Source organism: Rhamphochromis sp. 'chilingali' (assembly GCF_963969265.1).
Source record: "Rhamphochromis sp. 'chilingali' genome assembly, chromosome: 6".
Taxonomy (NCBI): Eukaryota; Metazoa; Chordata; class Actinopteri; order Cichliformes; family Cichlidae; genus Rhamphochromis; species Rhamphochromis sp. 'chilingali'.
This window is the reverse complement of record NC_137933.1, coordinates 18,480,842-18,500,402: the sequence shown is the minus strand read 5'-3', so window position 1 is coordinate 18,500,402 and position 19,561 is coordinate 18,480,842. Positions and strand designations below refer to the sequence as shown.

Below are 19,561 nucleotides of genomic sequence, written 5' to 3'. Positions count from 1 at the left end.
AATCAAATCAAATCACTTTTATTGTCACATCACATGTGCAGGCACACTGGCACAGCACATGCGAGTGAAATTCTTGTGTGCGAGCCCCACAAGCAACAGAGATGTGCAAACACAACAACACAAACGAGCAAAATACAAGAATGGCCAACCTGAAACTAATAAATATATGTACAATATATAATAGTGTATGCATTTCTGGATGTGTATACTGTTTTGTTTGTGTGTACTGACCACGTAAGATCCTCAGCCAGATGTACTCCAAGGAACCGGAAGCTGCTCACTCTCTCCACAGCAGCGCCGTTGATGGTGATGGGGGTGTGTACTTCTCTGCACCTCCGGAAGTCCACTATCAACTCCTTTGTCTTTGCGACGTTGAGGGTGAGATGGTTGTCTTGACACCAGTGGGTCAGGGCGCTGACCTCCTCCCTGTAAGCCGTCTCATCACCGTTGGTGATAAGACCCACCACTGTAGTGTCGTCCGCAAACTTCACAATGATGTTGGAGTTGTTAGTGGCTGTGCAGTCGTAGGTGTAGAGTGAGTACAGGAGAGGGCTCAGTACACACCCCTGTGGAGCACCAGTGTTCAGTGTGATGGGGGATGAGGTGATGCTGCCCAGTCTGACCACTTGGCGTCTGTCAGACAGGAAGCTAAGGATCCAGCTGCAGAGGGAGCTGCTCAGTCCTAGATCCTGCAGTTTCCTGTCCAGCTTCGAGGGAACGATGGTATTGAATGCTGAGCTGTAATCTACAAACAGCATCCTCACATACGTGTCTCTCTTCTCCAGGTGTGACAGGGCAGTGTGTAGTGTCAGGGCTATGGCATCATCAGTGGACCTGTTGTGGCGGTATGCAAACTGTAGAGGGTCCAGTGAGTCGGGTAGTGCAGAGCAGATGAAGTCCCTGACCAGCTTCTCGAAGCATTTGCTTACGATGGGGGTCAGGGCTACAGGTCGCCAGTCGTTCAATGAGGAGATGGTGGAGGATTTGGGTACAGGGACGATGGTGGCCATTTTGAAGCAGGCTGGGACTACAGACAGAGAGAGGGAAAGGTTGAAGATGTGCGTGAACACTCCAGCCAGCTGAGCCGCGCATGACCTGAGGACGCGGCCGGGAATCCCGTCCGGACCAGTAGCTTTGCGTGCGTTCACCTTCCTGAAGCACTTCCGCACATCCTCCTCAGACACAGTGTGCGCACTGACGTCATCCGCGGTGCGCACACTGTCCGGTCTCATGGTGTTCGCTGTGTCGAATCTAGCGTAGAATACGTTTAGATCCTCACACAGAGAGGCCGTGGTCTGCGGTGTGCTGGTTTTCCCTCTAAAGTCTGTGATCGTGTTTAGTCCCTGCCACATACTCCGAGGGTTGTCAAACTGTTGCTCCACCCTGTCCCTGTACTCACGTTTGGCTGCTTTGATCGTCTTCCGGAGTTGGTAATGTGCGTGTTTGTAGTCCGATGTGTTCGCGGAGGCAAAGGCGGTGTTCCGTGCCGCCAGTGCCGCGCGAACATCTCCGTTAATCCAGGGTTTTTGATTTGGGAAGGATTTGACTGTTCTGGATGGGACGACATCTTCCACGCATTTCCTGATAAATCCACAGACTGAGTCTGTGTATTCATCAATGTCTCTGGCGGCCACGTGAAACATTTCCCAGTCCGCGTGATCAAAACAGTCCCGCAGCGCAGACTCCGATTGGTCCGTCCAACAGTGCACCGCCCTCCGGGTTGGAGCTTCCTGTTTCAGCTTCTGCCTGTAGGCGGGCAGGAGCAGGATGGAGCAGTGATCTGATTGGCCGAATGGGGCGCGGGGGAGGGCTTTGTACGCATCCCGGAAAGAGGTGTAACAGTGGTCGAGTAGCCGGTTTCCACGTGTGTTGAAAAGGATGTGTTGATGGAGTTTTGGTGAGACTTTCTTCAGGTTTCCCTTATTAAAGTCTCCGGCTGTGATAAACGCTGCCTCTGGGTGTGCGGTTTCCTCGCTGCTGATCGCGCTGTACAGTTCCCTGAGTGCACGGTCAGTGTCGGCTTGTGGGGGAATGTAAACAGCCGTAATAATCACTGCTGTAAATTCCCTCGGTAGCCAGAATGGCCGGCACTTAATCATCAGGTACTCCAGGTCCGGTGAGCAGAAGGATTTGACCGGGTGCACGTTCGCATAATCACACCAGCTGTTGTTGATCATGAAACACACACCACCGCCTCTGCTTTTCCCAGTAAGATCCTGTGACCTGTCCGCGCGGTGCACAGAGAACCCCGGCAGTTGTATTGCAGAGTCCGGTACTTTGTCCGATAGCCAGGTTTCTGTGAGGCAGATCACGCAGCAGTCCCGCATCTCTCGCTGGAATGAGATCCGTGCCCGAAGCTCGCACAGCTTGTTCTCCAGAGACTGCATATTAGCCAGTAATAAACTGGGTAACGGTGGTCTGTAAGTGCGCCGTCTCAGTCGAACCAGAACGCCAGATCTTCTCCCTCTGCGTCGGCGTTTGCGGCCTCCAGGGCCAGAGAACAAAGGCGTCTCAGGTGAGATGAATGGGGGGTCTGCAAACGGAGCGTCCGTGTTGCAAAACTTGAACTCCGGAAAGTTATAAGAAAGACCGTCTTTTATGTCCAGTAAGGTTTGTCGGTCGTACACAAGGAGACAAGTGCTGCTCGTGAAAAAATAAAGGAAAAGTAAAATTAAACACAGAAGAAAGCCGTTGCTTGGGGGAGCTCGCGACGAGGCTGCCATACTCGGCGCCATCTTGAACAACAGCGTACAAAAGATTCAACATCCACCCACCAAACGTCAGAATGATGAAAAAATGCTAAGACATTAATTGAGGCTACAAAAAAGGTCTGCGGAGCCCCCTGATGCTACTGAGGCACATTGTGTAGGAGGCTGTCAACGTCAAGCTTCGCTATAGAGCTGCGCAGAAGCCCATAAGTTGATACGATGTTAAACCGGGCCTCACAGCCCACGACTCCTCATCTTTTCCCCTGTTGCTACAAAATATGTGCTGCTGTCATGTAGCAGCAAAAGCGATGCACCTGATATTAACTAAGCTGTGTGTGTTTCATGTCAAGCTGACTTATTCTTATGGATATGAGACACTTGTATGAGTAGGCATGCCTAACATAAAGCACTGTGGCCATAAAGAGATAGACATGCTAAGGAACAATCCTCCTTCATGTTGTTTACACCAAATTCTGGCCCTGCCGTCTGAACGTCTCAGCAGAAATGGAGACTCATCAGACCAGGTGGCATTTTTCCAGTCTTCTGTGGCACCAGGTGTGGTTTTCTGCTGCTGTAGGTTTGATGTGTTGTGCATTCAGAGACACCTTTCTCCATACGTTGGCTGTAACGAGTATTTATTCGAGTTGCTGTTGCCTTCCTATCAACTTGAAGCAGTCTAGCCACTCTACTCTGACCTCTGGCATCAACAAGGCATAGAACTGCATCTTACTGGATATTTTCTCGTTTTTGACTGTTGTCTGTAAACTATAGAGATAGTTCTGGGGAGGGGGGGATCCCAGGAGATGAGCAGTTTCTGAAATACTCAGACTAGCCTGTCTGGCACCAGCAACCATGCCACGTTCAAAACACATTTCTTCCCAATTCTGATGCTCAGTTGGACTCATCTGTATATCCCTAAATGCATTGCATTGTTGCTTTGTGACCTTCTGATTAGATAGTTGTGTTATTCTTTAACACAAGTTGAAAAGGTGTACCTAATGAGTGGATATATTTTATTGTTTTTTACTCATAAAAGTCTGAAATTGTTACTATTCCTGCTGTTTAACACGATATGGCCTTCTACCAAATCTTTAATGAATATGTTATGTTTCTCGACAGTTACTGCTTTAAGTAAATTCAGTTAAAAGACAATTGTGAAGTAATACTAACAGAATATCAGCTGAAGTGTGCACTCACACAGGCTAGAAAATAGCTCCTTATGCTGTGAATTTTTCCTCTCGCCAATCCATTTAGACGATGTTTTTTTTTATGTAATCCTCACTCCAACAAGTAAATCTGTTTATTAAACACAGTATTGTCTTTTAAAATAAAAGGTACATTTTATAATCTTCAACTGTGCAAGTTGTTCCATGGGATTAAAATGGAAAAAAGGAAGGAGCAGAGACGTGATTACAGGCAGCAGAGAGTCTCCATAAGTAGTCTTTACTCCAAAAATAGCTGTAATTGTTAGGAATACCACAGTGACTGTATAAAAGATGTCCAGAACCTTTAAAGTGTTATTCTTGAACACTCCGTATCTTTACACTCAGGCCTCATTTGAAAATTAGAACCAAATCCACTTTTTTCTGATTCATAACATGCACATTAAAATGTGTGGGAAAAATCTAAAAGGCAAAAGTGCATTTAGAGAAAACCCACTGGTTTCACTATCTTTAATAATGTATGCTTACATGCACTCCAGCCTGCTGCTTGCAAAAGATTTGAAAAGTTGTTCCAAGAAGTGGGAACTGCGTAGCTCAGGAAAACATATCTAACCCGTTCTTCAATGTACTTGCATCTCACTGTGTAAATTTATTAGGTGTGTTATGTGTAATACTTACAGTACAAATACATGTGAAACACTGAAGTATTAAAAAGTTGGCGTACTTTGCTAAACTGATTGCATTGCATTGCTTGAAACAACCACTGTCATTAGACCACTTCAGCCTGCGTTCCCACATTAGGCTGCTGTTTGTATGCAGGTGGTGATCTGTGCATTGATCAGACTTGATAGCAGCTGATTTCACACTGGAAAATGTATTGTGAATAAAATGGTTTGAGGTACTCAATCTCATAGGCTGGTGAATAGAATATTTTAGCAGCACCATTTATCATTTAACTTTTTGCTTCACTAACTAGTCATTATTTTGGCCCTATTCTCTCTCTCAGTCTCTCTATTTCTCTGATGTCCAATTAAATCTCTTTCTTCTTCATTTCTCTGCTGCTCTCAGAGGGCTGTCTGGAGGACAATGCAACACAGTGTAAGCTTTCCATTCCTCCTCTTACATTCACAATGTCATGTGTCTCGTGGTGTTTTAATCAACCTGCCAATAGTGCTTCACTTTGCCACATTATTTAGAACTGATATTGATTGCTTGTTTGTGGCATGTCTGCTTTATTTTTACTTAGTATTTTTGTTTCTTGGTAACTTGGTAACTACACTGAAACTATGAACAGCTGAAACCAATATTTACAACTGTGTTTTTCTGCCTCACATTTGGTCTAACATGGGTTACATTGGCAGAAAGATGGTTCAGCTGTCAGAACTTGCCCTACAGCGTTGGATGGCTTTCTCTTTGGGTTTCCTATATTGTGTTTCTACTGCTGCTCTGCTTGATCTGAGGCTTTAAATTATTTGTTTGTATTGTAGGTTTTATTCACATTAACCCTGTTGCGACCCTTTTATGCATGAGTATTCCCCATTGTTTTTGCTTGTGTTGTGCATGACTTTTTGTATTCCTTGTATAGGTGTAGACAAGCTGAGCAAATTAATTGAGTCTATCATATATCATCCAGGAAAATCTGAAAGACTTAAAGAACTGCAAAATTGTTGATATACGCAGCTACAGCTACAGCTACTGTATAGTACTTAGTCTAGCTGCTGTAGCAAACAGTGACTCAGTCTGTTACATAAGTTCAAGTTTAATATTCTTTGTGTTTTTTTAGCACTTACATATAGAAGTTAAAAATGCATGTATTAGGTATGTCTTATAGCACCTTTTGGTAACAAAATTCTGGAAAGGTAACAATACTTGATTTTTTTTTTTTTTCAGTACAGAAGGCAGCATTAGTGCCGCGTAGAGTTGTCAAAAAACTGATCCTTGGATACTAATTGATGCTAAATATTACTATTGGATCAGATACTCATTTGCAATATTAACAGTGCCATCTTCACAGAGCCCCTCATAACGCTAGCAGCTAAACACCTGAATAGAACAAGCTTGGCGAAGCTTAAAGGCTGACATTTCAGTCTTTATCAAGAATTTTGAGACAATGTTGAAGTATTTGAGTTATTTTGAATGCTTACCTGTCTCACACACACATTGCAGTTAGCCGATGGAAATATCACCCACATTATCCTTCCCCTCCTGTTATTGTTGAGGTGGCAGCTAGCGGCAATGGCTAATAATAACATAACAACATTAATCTTGGAGCTCGGCAGTAAATGTTATCAGTTCTACTGGTCTGTAATATTAATATTCACATAACGGGATAATGTAGTTATTTGTCTATAGAAAGTGATATATTTCCCTTAAAGTCCTGATTTACTAATAATGCAGATTGAAGGTGAGAGCAGTCTACCAGCATCTACACAGAAACAGTGTAAAGTTCCTTGATAACCTCATTTAATTAGCAATGAAATATAGTGCCAAGAACCACAGGAAATATGCGTTCTTTAAAATATGTCTGTCAATTTTATCATTTTTTTTCCTCCATTGTGAAAAATGGTTTGGCGTAGCAAGTATTTTTCTGGGGATCGGTACTGAGTTTGAAATTCTAGTATCATGACAACCCTAGTGTGCACACTGTACTGCATGAAAGGCATTGATTGTAATGAATTAATTATTTATCCCTTGGCTGTCACAGGGTGACAGGCGGCGTGCACTCCCGACAGGTCTCTGTTCTATCGCAGGGCACAAAGAGACAGACCTGTGGCCAATTTAGAATCACTAATTAACTAACAAGCATGCCTTTGGACTGTAGGAGAAAACCAGAGTAATCAGAAAGAATATGTAAACTCTTTCTAAATAATTGTGATGGTAATGTCTTCCAAAAGTCTTCAAACTCTTGAAGTCTTCAAACATTCAGCATTTGAAGGTCTTTGTGCTTTCGATTGGAAGGTGAAATGTCTGAGTCCTTTTTTCGCTTCTCTCTCACACTCTGGATGTGATTACGGTCTGATTTGTAAAAGCAGCTGCTGATTACATAATCAGTGTCTGGGACTGACTTCAGCACACATTCAAGTCAAGGAATGGTCAAAAGGTGCAGTTTAGTGGCGCAGTCTTTCTTCAATTGTCTGTGGTATTTGAAGTAAAAGCTGTGAGCTTTACAAACTCAGACCAAAACACTAAAGAACTAAAATATTGACGTTAAGGCCCAAGGCATTATAAATGCTGAATTAGTGCTACGATATATATTGAGTACTCCACTATCTCATCTGCCTCACTCTGAATGATTTTAAGCTGAAAGCCTAACTCGGTGGTTCAGACTGTCAAAGTCCTAACAGCTGAGCACACATCTGTCCTGGCTTACATATACAAATACAGCTACTGGTAAAAACACTGCCTTTTTGAGCTGATGGCTAGCGTGTTCTTTTTTTTTTCTTTGAAGCTTAATTGGGGTTTAACTGAATCCTAATTTACTGACAATGCATGATATATATGAATGGTGTGGCCATAGCGTGCTTTCAGTGAAATATGTCTTCCTGTATGACTCATTCATTACTGGAACTGAATGAACTCTTTGTAATTCAAAGAAGGTCTCCTCTCACACTGAGCAAGGGCAGCTTCACCGTCTTGCTTATATATATTGGGTCCTCTGCCTGAGAGCTTGAGGGACCTTGGATGAGCTCAGATGTTGTTCCTGGGATCTGCTGGAGCCACTCGCCTAGCTTGGAGGTCACTTTACTGAGTGCTCCGAATACCACTAGGACCACTGTTCTTCTTGATGTTGCTGTCATTCATTATCGCTACATCTATCACTATGGCCGTCTTCCTCTGCTTGTCTACTACTATCTCCGGTTGGTTAGCCATCACCAGTTTGTCCGTCTGTATCTGGAAGTCTCACAGGATCTTGTAAACTATGCTGGCCACTTGGTTATGGCGTTCCATATATGCCCTGCCTGCTAGCATCTTGCACCATGCTGTTATGTGTTGGATTGTATCAGGGGCATCTTTACACAGCCTGCACCTGGGGTCTTGCCTGGTGTGATAGACCCCAGGACCACCGTGCAAGGGCCTGTCCTTCCATGACGGTTCCTCCTCTCGCTCCTCGTCTTTCTTGGGTTTCTGCTGCGTTAGGTATTCACTAAACACATGGTCAGTTGTCCCTATCTTCCTGATGTACTCGTGGATGTTCGTTGTCTAATCCTGGACTTTGGTACTGACACTCACTAGACCTCGGCTTCCTTCCGCTTAGCATACAGTCTCAGGGTGCTGGATTTGGTTGAAACCTTCATGCATTGTAAGGAGTTTCCTCTTCTTGATATCAGTGGCTTCTGTCTTCTTCTTTGGCAAGCGTATTATCCAAGCAGGATACCTGACCACCGGCAGAGTGAAGGTGTTGATAGCCTGGATGTTGTTCTTGCCATTCAGCCGACTCCTCTTCATTTAGTGTTGCACTAAAGCCTTTTGTTCAGTATACACAGCAGTATTTGAGCATATCATCAACCATGTGTTCCATGTTCAGATTTAAGAGGATGCTGATGGTGTGTTCCTTGCATTTGTAGTATTTTTATTCTGTTTTTATTTTGACAGATGTCTGATAGCACAGTTCTGACAGAAATTACTTTGTTCTCTGTCTGCTTAGCATTGCTGACCCGGCATTAATGTCGGTGCCTCCATTCAACAAAAAAAAAATAGAAAACAATGATGGATGTTAGATGATTCAGTTGTTGATTTATTCGACTAAATTCTAACTATTTTGAGTCTCCATAATGGGTTGTTTATTGTTGTGCACTGTTGAAATGGGGATGCAGTTGAAAAGAAAGTAAATCAGTCATTAGCAGTGGCCAGGCCTTTCTCCATGCTCCATTTCACATTCTTTTAGCAGAGTGCCCGGGCCAGGAAACGATCTGGCAAATGGCATTTTTCTCAGGAAGGAAAAAGTGTTAAATAAATGATCACTGTTTTATTTCTTAATCAATCATGGTAATCCAGTGCTGAAAGGCATCAACCTATATGTACTTTATTGTGCAACTGTTACATAGCCACAGTATACTGAAAGAATGGAGGGATTTATAGAGATTTAGCTGAACACACTGTCAATTTGAATGCATGAAAAGAGTCGATCTGAGCATCCCTCAGCTTCTGAATGGCAGCCGGCATCACTATTCCCACATGAAAGTTTCTTTCTGCCAGAATAATCAGTCATATAGAAATCACTCCGCCCAGTGCAATTGTAGACACAACTGCCAATTATGACCGATGGTAGCAGAGCCAAATTGGGTAAATCCATGAGTCATGCCATAAAATGGATCGAGTTACAGCCCTAATGAAATTCTGGCATGTAATGCAGATCTGTTCTCTACAGTTTTTCTCTTTAATAGCCTGTGCAGATCAGCAGGCAAAAAAGAACAAGTGTTAAGACCAGTTAATCTCACTGGCATGCTAATTCGGAAAACTGGGCATGCTGAGCTAATGTTTTAGAAGCAGTAACAACCAAAGGGCTTGAGTGCTTTTGGGGTTTCTAAACTCTATTTTAGATTATGCTGACAAAAATCTGGGGAAAAGAATCTCAGCAGTGTCTTGACTCAGTTTCTTTTTTTAAATAGAACAGAAAGCGCTATAGTTTAGCCACTTAAGAGCGTGTGATTCGATTCTATACGTGTGTTTAAAGGGAGACATTATGTATCCATGTCTGTAGTCTGTAGGGTGATATCTTGAGTTAATTTGAGTTCACTTAACCCTTGTATGGTGTTCGGGTCTGTGAGACCCGTGTTCAGTTTTTTTCAAAAGAAAAATTAAACAATTAATTATTTTTTCACGTGTAAATGTGTTGTGTCTTTCCACTCACTCCACTTGATTATAACTGATTTATTTATAACATTTTATATAAAAGAAAAACGAGAAGCACATTAATTCATAAATGTGATCTAACAAAGGTAAAGGGAAAAAATTAACCATGTTTGCTGTTCATATGTCTTGTAATTGGGATGAAGTAAACATCTGTTGAGTAATTTAACATAAAATTGTTTGATAGTGTTAATTTGGAAAGCCAAAACTCTAGCGGGTCCACCAGACCCATGAACACTGGCTGAGTAACAAAAATACGAACACCACACAAGGGTTAATGCATTTTTTCACACAGATGGTCACACATGTTATTAACTCAAAGGATCTGAGAGATAAAAAGTAAAATTCACTGATAATTCATCTCTATTTTGTACATGGGGTGAAACCACACAAGTGCAGAAGATTTTCTGTCTTAGTGGGTCTGTTTTCACGTACAGAACACACTCCTCAGTTTAAATTAAACTAAAGACTGAGATGGAAAACTTTTAGCCAGTCCAGCACCTCACCAGGCCTATTTTAAATCTTCATATAATACTTATTATTAACAAAGAATTTACAATAATGGGATGGTATGAACTGGTTGTCTCAGGACTACCCTCTATGACTATGTAGAGGGCAATGAATTTAACTGTCCAGAGGTAATTCTGTCTGTCAAAAGTGATGAAAATCTGACAGTGACTGATGTGTAATCAGCCATGCTCGCTCAACAGAAACCTGTCTCACAAAATGAATTAGAATTAATGAACATGGACAGACACAACAGATCAATGTGGCCACCTTCTAACTCCTTTCTGTTTAAAGTCAGCTTCATTACTTTGTTTTCCATTGCACCAGTTCCTTTGCTTCAACACGCTTAATTTGGTATAGCTTTCTCTTTCATTTCATGTATCCTTTTAGTTTTATGTCTTGCTTCGTTCTTATGCTAAGCCCAATTGAGCAATTGCCGAAGGATGTCTGCATTCTTCACAATAAGCAGTCTTTTTTTCCAATACTTTTTCACTTTGCCAACTTAGCAGAGCGCACACTAAATGATGCATCACTGATCGTGTATTAAGCGGTGAAATATTTTCTTCCACTGTGGTGGTTTTGCGCTTTTTAATGTTCCCATTTTCACAGAAACACACAAATGAGTAAAAATATATTTCACTATAATATTGAAAGAACGACTAGCTCGCAGGACTCTCTGTCAGTGCGCTTGTTCTGCCGCCGAAGGAGGAAAGAACGAAGCTAGACACCTATTGTGGTGGACAGCTGGTTGGGAAATGTGCACAGTATGGTGCGTGCTGCAGGGAGATACTCCAGTAAATTACAAAACCATGGTGATGTTTTGTTGTTTGCTGGTTTCCAGCTACTCTGCCTGGGTTATTTGCAAGCTCTTCTGGGCTTTCTCTGCTCTCTATTCTTGGAGCTCCTTACAAATCTTTCACTGCAGTGCAAGAGCACCGTATGATTTTCTACTGACAAAACCAGCAGAGTTTAAAATTCTTTGACATAGATGGCGTGAAATCTTCTGTCAGATTTCAAGTTTCACCCAAGAACTAGAATGAGATCAGTGACACTCTTTCAAATCCAGACATGAGACATATGTGGACTTTGTTTCAGAGTTCATAAATCTGTCTGAGACAAGCAAAAATTGGTGAAATGTGTGACATTTTCAAAAATATAGTTCTTACAAGAAATGCAAAATGAAAAAACAAACAACAACAGCTGTGCTTAGTTAACAGGCTGCTTCTACTTCTGGTATTCCTGATTTTTAAAGCACGGATAACACTATATTAGGTTTCCCACAATTCAACAATGAATGAATGAATGATCTAGATAGAAAGATAGATGTAAGATAGATAGATAGATAGATAAAGAGAGAGAGAGAGAGAGAGAGAGAGAGAGAGAGAGAGAGAGAGATCCAGACCCTTTTAACCAATTTTATTGTTAATCATCCAAATGGCATAATGGCAAACCACCAACAAGCTTCTTCTGATTCTTTCCTTTGTTTACCCATCAGTGTGCATGGCTTTAAAATCCAGGCCTCCTTTCCATCACCACTGTGGTTTTGTTTTCTATATTGCTCGTGTGCTGTTATATCAAATGCTTCAATACATTTGATGCTGTATTTTTCATGGTTGAACACATTTTGCTGCTGGCACAAAGTTTATAGCTGACAACAATGTTCTTTGCATTTTTTACTGGAGGGAAATCACAATAAAACCTGTTGTCTCCTTCTCTGCCTCTTTGTCATGCTGTATCCTTCATCAAGCTCACCTCCCATGTGTGCATGCCATCACAAGATTGCATTCCTTGGACAAAAACAAATGTCAGTCTGGCATGCTAGTGTTATTTGGATTAGTTAATGTGATATAAAAACACACAATAATTGATAATACGTGATACTGATGAGACATTGTCCAACTCTTGATATCTCTCCCTTGCATATGATCTAAATGGATATGGACAAACCAGCTTATTCAGCATGCTGCTACATATACATAAAGTATACTGTACACTTTCAGTCTGCTGATTAATTAACTAGTCACTATACTCTGTCGTTTAACAGTGATGGAAAATTTCCTTGTAATCTAACATCTGTCCTCCCATTATTCATGGCCAGTGCCGTCAAAGAAGCGAAATGTCCATGAGGTAAACAGTGATCTATCATACATCATTTATTCACTATCTCGCCACAGTAATGAAGAAAGCTCAACCTTTCTTGTTTTCATCTTCAGTTTCAGTGTAAATGAGAATTTCCCATCTCGAGCTAAATTTGGGCCCAGACTGCTCAGCTAAACCTGGCTGCTTTACCCTCTGAGCAGTTTGTGTGTATATGCCGCCAGAAAGGTGCAGCATTTATTGGAATCTGCCTCGGCTCTAGCATCTCTTCTCATCATCAGGCTGTTTAGCCCACTACTGTTTCCCTTGACATTGTGTGGTTATCACTCCTGCCTAAAGGTAGAAGGTGTTTACCTTGATTTAGCACTGCAGAGCCTTGTGAGCTTAACTCATCTACATAGGCTGGCAGGCAAACTGAAATAAACCAGTGTGGCCAAGAAAATCCTATTTAGAGCATTATTCAAAGAACTGAATCACAAAATGCAGGGCCATTGTGTTTGAAGTAAGCTAACCCAATTGCTGTGAGCATAACAAGGAAGTGACCATTTGTGTTGGTTCTCTTTGGAGATTTCCCGACTTTTTCAAAGCCCATCTTTGCTATGCTTTATATAATTTAAATCCCCCGGTGCAGACGGGTTCAAGCCACAATACCATTAGCCGGTTCCTGGTGGTGTCCATGTGACCTAGAAACTCCAGGACTTTAAGTGATCCTGCAGGATATCTTTGCATATTTATCAAGGTTACATAACACATTTTTGGTGAAGATTGGTCAATGCACACATTCTTTCCAGCGGTATCTGTTCTTTTTATGTGATGCTTTTTATTGGTGATTGAAGTTTACTCTAAGATGATTCAAATTTTCTTTGCTGAATGTGTTCATAGTGTTTAAGTACTGATACAATGATATTTGTTAATAACTGGTCAGTTAAAGCTAGATGGTGGCTTTTTGTGGGTGTGTGTTAAATCTCGCTCTAAATTTGTGCCCCACTGCAAACAGGCTGTTTTATGTACTTGTAGTTGTTAAAGTATGACATTACAATAGCTTTTTAGGCTAGTATACAGCTCTCTTTTGCTTCCAGTGATCCAGACTTGGTGTGGTTTTAAACAACAGTTGCCCAAACTTTCTGAAGGTCTTTCAAAGTTTTTCTTTGGACATGGCCTGCTTTTTTATTCATTTTCAGTCCAGTCCTTGTACCTGACCGTTTTTAGAGGAAGTTTTTATTTTTCTTTGTGAAGCTACTCAATACTCACTTATGAGTCATGAAACATATAAAAGTTATCTAACTCAAGGGTGAACCAGTTTTGCATCTACACATAGCAGAAAATTTCCAAAGACTCAGTTTTAAATTGTAACTTTAGGCACATAGGGTTTTTTTTAATCTTGAAAAAATGCAACATTTAAATATAGCACAGTATGACAGGCATAAACTAGTCCCTAAGCCTCTAAGTGCTATTAGGTAAACTCGTGGAATATCTCGGCATGGTGTGTAGTGGTTCTCCAGGTCTCTCCAGAGCAGGGACCTCAACATCATTGAAGCAGTGTGGGATCATCTTGCTAGAGAACAGAACAAAAAGGCAGCCAACATCCAAATAAGTCCTTCAAGAAGCCTGGAGAACTATTCCTGAAGGCTGCTTACAGAAATTAAAAGAAAGTTTGTTTGAGTGAGTTCAGGGTGTATTGAAGAATAAATGCGGTCTTGCCAAATAATGACTTTCAGTCTTGTTAGAACAGTTTGAAATGCTGCATTTCCATTTATGTTTGCATATGTTTCAGTACCGCTGCACATATTTCTCATTTTTTTATACAAAATATAAACAAATAAGGTGAGACATGATTTTAAGATTCTGGTTCGTGCATGAACCGTTATAAGAATAATTCCAATAGATGATTTAAATGATCAAGGCGCCCTCTCTTGAACCAAGGTGTTTAACAGCTGAGCCGGCTTTCCCCGATGATCAGTCAGCACCAGCATAATCCGCATTATAAATTCATTCCTTTTTATTAATCTTAGTTTCTGCGGGAAGTGCATTGATAAAGGGGCTTTCCCCCCCTACATCAACGTGTTTGCTTTGATTTAACGTTTCCTGCCTCGAGAGTTTAAAATATGCAAGAGATTTGAACTAATTTATTCCATGAAGTTAGTGTAGTAACTTTATGTTACAGAGAAGCATCTGTTTATAAAGCCCCCTCCCCCAAATGGTAGGTTTACCCTTGGGATGGGACACAAAACCAGCTGTGTATGAAACTTCCATCTGTGCTTACATTAGTCAGGTCACGGTTTGTTTAACATGAATGTGCTGTACTAAAGCTGCTCAGTATCTGCGTCATTTGAGGTCTGTTTTTTCTGTTTCACAGTAACATGAATTAAGCTCTTTCCAGTATAAATATCACAAATATACCTAGAAATAGGTTACATTAAAGTTTTATATTAAAGTAGTCAGTATGAGATTTATGGAGTCAGGTAATATTGAGACGTATTTACTTCATTAAAACAAATTAACAAATTATTTATTTTAAAGTATTTATGTAATCTGGGTTGTTTTAGTGTTATATCATACTATACTGGTCTTTTTTTAAGGAAATACAGGAACACAAATCAGAAAGCTTCTGGCAGTTCACAGGTGCATTGTAAACACGTATCCGGTATTATTGTGGTGGAACAAGCCCGTTTAGTCTGTAATCTCCTGCTGCTGCATCTGCTATGGCTTTAACTGTTTAGACACACCAGGGTTTTCTCCCTGGACTTTTTCCTGCTATGAAATTTCAATACTTTTATATTTACAGCTGTTAAAGCAGCCACCCACAATGTTTCTTTAAAAAAAAAGAAAAATGTGCATCCATATGGATTATATAAGTTGTCTTGTGTATTTTCTCCCACTGAAGATACAGTGGGGCAAAAAAGTATTTAGTCAGCCACCGATTGTGCAAGTTCCCCCACTTAAAATGATGACAGAGGTCAGTAATTTGCACCAGAGGTACACTTCAACTGTGAGAGACAGAATGTGAAAAAAAAATCCATGAATCCACATGGTAGGATTTGTAAAGAATTTATTCGTAAATCAGGGTGGAAAATAAGTATTTGGTCAATAACAAAAATACAACTCAATACTTTGTAACATAACCTTTGTTGGCAATAACAGAGGTCAAACGTTTACTATAGGTCTTTACCAGGTTTGCACACACAGTAGCTGGTATTTTGGCCCATTCCTCCATGCAGATCTTCTCGAGAGCAGTGATGTTTTGGGGCTGTCGCCGAGCAACACGGACTTTCAACTCCCGCCACAGATTTTCTATGGGGTTGAGGTCTGGAGACTGGCTAGGCCACTCCAGGACATTCAAATGCTTCTTACGGAGCCACTCCTTTGTTGCCCGGGCGGTGTGTTTTGGATCATTGTCATGTTGGAAGACCCAGCCTCGTTTCATCTTCAAAGTTCTCACTGATGGAAGGAGGTTTTGGCTCAAAATCTCACGATACATGGCCCCATTCATTCTGTCCTTAACACGGATCAGTGGTCCTGTCCCCTTGGCAGAAAAACAGCCCCATAGCGTGATGTTTCCACCCCCATGCTTCACAGTAGGTATGGTGTTCTTGGGATGCAACTCAGTATTCTTCTTCCTCCAAACACGACGAGTTGAGTTTATACCAAAAAGTTCTACTTTGGTTTCATCTGACCACATGACATTCTCCCAATCCTCTGCTGTATCATCCATGTGCTCTCTGGCAAACTTCAGACGGGCCTGGACATGCACTGGCTTCAGCAGCGGAACACGTCTGGCACTGCGGGATTTGATTCCCTGCCGTTGTAGTGTGTTACTGATGGTGACCTTTGTTACTTTGGTCCCAGCTCTCTGCAGGTCATTCACCAGGTCCCCCCGTGTGGTCCTGGGATCTTTGCTCACCGTTCTCATGATCATTTTGACCCCACGGGATGAGATCTTGCGTGGAGCCCCAGATCGAGGGAGATTATCAGTGGTCTTGTATGTCTTCCATTTTCTGATGATTGCTCCCACAGTTGATTTTTTCACACCAAGCTGCTTGCCTATTGTAGATTCACTCTTCCCAGTCTGGTGCAGGTCTACAATACTTTTCCTGGTGTCCTTCTAAAGCTCTTTGGTCTTGGCCATGGCGGAGTTTGGAGTCTGACTGTTTGAGGCTGTGGACAGGTGTCTTTTATACAGATGATGGGTTCAAACAGGTGCCATTCATACAGGTAACGAGTGGGGGACAGAAAAGCTTCTTACAGAAGACGTTACAGGTCTGTGAGAGCCAGAGATTTTCCTTGTTTGAGGTGACCAAATACTTATTTTCCACCCTAATTTACGAATAAATTCTTTACAAATCCTACCATGTGAATTCATGGATTTTTTTTTCACATTCTGTCTCTCACAGTTGAAGTGTACCTCTGGTGCAAATTACTGACCTCTGTCATCATTTTAAGTGGGGGAACTTGCACAATCGGTGGCTGACTAAATACTTTTTTGCCCCACTGTAAATGTTTGAGAACATTTACGTCAACAATAAGATCTAACAGATGTTACAGTTAATACAAAGTAAGCTGAGCATTTTTGTGTAAGAGAATTATTGCACATATAATTACAGAAATAACAAGTGTACATAAACACGCGCACAGGGCTGTTGAAAATGACAACAGCTACTGCATAAAGCTGTTGTCATGGGGATAAGTTGCAAACTGCATGCTAACTATCGCTTGCTGCCTGTTGCAGGAATTAACAGATGTGTGGGAGATTTCATTACGCTTACAGAGCCTCTGCTAATTGTGTAATTAGCTGTATACATAATCAGGAAGAGGATCAAAATATTACATTAACAAGTTCACCTGTTGTGAAAGTCACAGCACTGGTAACTGGGATGTTTAGCTTATTTAGAAATGACCTGACTTTAACAGCCACGGGAACATTTTAAACATCTAATGATGAGCTATGTCTGAAATCCATATTTATACTAAATTCATCAAAGTCCTTGGGTTTACAGCCGTAAGGTAATACAGGGTTGTTTCAACTCTGATGGCACAGCACTTCAGGTAGATGCTGCATTAAAAGTTTAGATGACATCTGAAGGAGAATTCTTGTCTTAAATTCCTGAAAACTGCTGCTCTTCTCATCTTGCTAGAATCCTGTTTCCATAAAGAAGCACTACTGATCAGAGGCTTCAGTTCCACACAACCTGACATCTGTTTGTAGTAACTGTTCTTTCTGTTTAAATTTAAAAATGAACAACACAGATGCTTCTAGGCCCTCTTAGTCCTGCAGCAGCAAGGATGGACTCTCCTCTGCTTTCTGTTCCCCTCTCAAGGTCCGACTTCAAAACATGTTTAAAATTCTCCATTATAGGATGTTGAGCTCTTAGATATCTCTATGTGGAATTGTTGAATTCTTGCCATAGCTTGAGCCAGTTGGCCTGTCCATACCTTGGCTAGTATCCAAGCATCTTCACTATTCAAGCCATAGGTTCTGATTGTCAGTGACTCCAAAGATTTTTGTTTTTGCTCTGGCCATTTACTCGGGACCCTAGTGCCAATCAGTTTTTTGACTGGTAATTCAATAAGGAATGACCATTTGAAAGAACAAGATGATTCATCGAAGTACAGTGTTTGAGTCATAAACATTTTAGCGATTAGGCTCAGATGAATTTGACATGTTCCAACAGTGGTAGGAAGTAGGACAGGACCCCCCAGAATCTAGATGCTGGCGGTGGTGGTTATCAAGCAGATGGGAACTTGGATGAATGACCAGGATGAGGTGGAGATGGGGAGGAGGCAGGCTGAGAGAGTGAGAGGCAGAATGAGAATAGATTTAAAGCATGCAAAACTAAGGCTCAGTTCTCACTGAAGAAAAAATGGTTGGGCCACGGTGATGACGACAGAAGTGAGGCAGAAGTGATTTAAATAATAGACCAGAGGTCCGGGCGGCCAGGAATCCAGGCAGAGGAGCAAACACAGGTCTTACTCATTGAACTTCTGCATAAGCTTCATTATCACTATCAGTAAAAAAAAAAAAAACAATGCAAAGCATTAACTCTGACTGCTACATTCAATTTACCATGCCTAATTCATTCAATTAAATGAATTATTAAATAGCCCTAATAAATATTTGTAGGCGGTGTTTGCATGGAGCCCATAGGCTTGAAACCTGTTGTAAATGATTGTTTTCTAAAGTTAAATATTTATGACAAAATAAGCAATAATGATAATTACATGCAAACCTGTGCGTGTGTTGTGTTGATCAGTTTTGATTAAGGGAAGCCCGGCGACGGAAGCCAGAACACCACAACATTTGCACACATTTGCATTCATATTGCCTAATTTGGGTTGGTGCATAGAAGTAAATGATATCGTGTTTTTTTTTAAATGAGTGAACCCTTGGAAAATTAAGAAAAACTCTCAGGTGAAATAACTAAAACTTTCGCATTTTGGGGTATGATTGTGTGCCCATACAACTCAAACTGTACTAAATTAAGGAACTGGTTGAGAACATGTGCTCTGAAGACGAAGAAGGTATTATATTTAACTTTGAACATCCAGGAAATCATCATGTGTGACTTTGTGTGAGCCGGACTGATTACTGTTTCCTTTTTGATATTTTAAGGTGGTATTTTAAGGATTTCTAGATTGTCTCTATAGTGCAGACGTCTCACTGCATCTACAGTGTGCAAACACATTATCCCAATTTTAGCTTTTGACACAGGCTCGCTCTGAAAATCTGTATTGATTTTAGTTCTATTGAAACTAGTTAAAGCACGTTCCGGGCTCATAAATCAACATGAGCCCAAACAGACCGTGAGATCATCTTGCAAAGCCCAATATGAATGTGTCGTATTGGGCATCTGATAAAGGGACACTGCTGCTGCAAAGTGAAAGCAGAGGAGTGCCTCAGCATCCTCTTTTATTAAAAGGGATCTTTAACAGTCATGTAGTCAATTTTCTCTGATTTCACTGTTTTACCATGTAGTGTTCATACGGGCTCTTTTTTTAAAAGACATTCGTGTATTACTTTGTTGGTTTTTCTTATTTATTTCTCATAAAATTGCTTGTTGTGTGAGTCATTTGGAATGAGGGACAAATTGGTGCTGTGTGTTTTGATTGCGATTGATGCTTTCTTCTCAAACAGAGTGACTCATGGTGAATCACAGTGGGGTTTTTTTGTGAAATCGATTAAGATTGGCTTTGTTAATGGTGCATGTGTGTGCTTGGGAAGGGTATAACACTTGTTAACAG

The 19,561-nt window shown here is 41.2% G+C and overlaps 1 protein-coding gene across 1 annotated transcript in view; it reads left to right on the top strand.

Annotated features, from left to right (window-relative positions):
* Window positions 1–19,561, top strand: part of LOC308398003 (glypican-6-like) — a 192,799-nt gene that overhangs the window by 132,733 nt on the left and 40,505 nt on the right. The window contains exon 8 of the mRNA XM_080884364.1: window positions 4,940–4,969. Coding sequence (XP_080740490.1) covers window positions 4,940–4,969 — 30 coding nt within the window. The remainder of the gene's footprint in view (window positions 1–4,939; window positions 4,970–19,561) is intronic.